The following is a 263-nucleotide window of genomic DNA, read 5'->3' as shown; positions in this document are numbered from 1 at the left end:
TTTCTGTTGCACCTCTCTTTCCAAACTTGTAAGGTGTCACCAAGACAATAGCTTCCTTACCATCACCGCGAGGAGCTCTAATTATTCCAACAGTATTGAGACCGTGTGCCGAACAACTAAAATTCTTTACTGAACTTGTAGAATCAGGACTGGAGAAGAAATGCAGCGGGTGAAACTGATTTGGCTTATGGTGGAACTTGTGGTAACTAACTTCAGCACCCAAGTCAGACATGTATTTTGTAAGGATCCCTCGACTTTCCCTA

At 43.0% G+C, this 263-nt stretch overlaps 1 protein-coding gene across 1 annotated transcript in view; it reads right to left on the bottom strand.

Moving 5' to 3' along the window:
* Positions 1–263, bottom strand: part of LOC105109964 (GPI transamidase component family protein / Gaa1-like family protein) — a 4,217-nt gene that overhangs the window by 2,810 nt on the left and 1,144 nt on the right. The window contains exon 4 of the mRNA XM_011004844.1: positions 6–260. Coding sequence (XP_011003146.1) covers positions 6–260 — 255 coding nt within the window. The remainder of the gene's footprint in view (positions 1–5; positions 261–263) is intronic.

The sequence above is a fragment of the Populus euphratica genome, unplaced genomic scaffold (assembly GCF_000495115.2).
Source record: "Populus euphratica unplaced genomic scaffold, PopEup_1.0 scaffold233.1, whole genome shotgun sequence".
In the NCBI taxonomy this organism is placed as follows: Eukaryota; Viridiplantae; Streptophyta; class Magnoliopsida; order Malpighiales; family Salicaceae; genus Populus; species Populus euphratica.
Note: the sequence above shows the minus strand (reverse complement) of the source record. Positions and strands in the feature narration are given on the sequence as shown.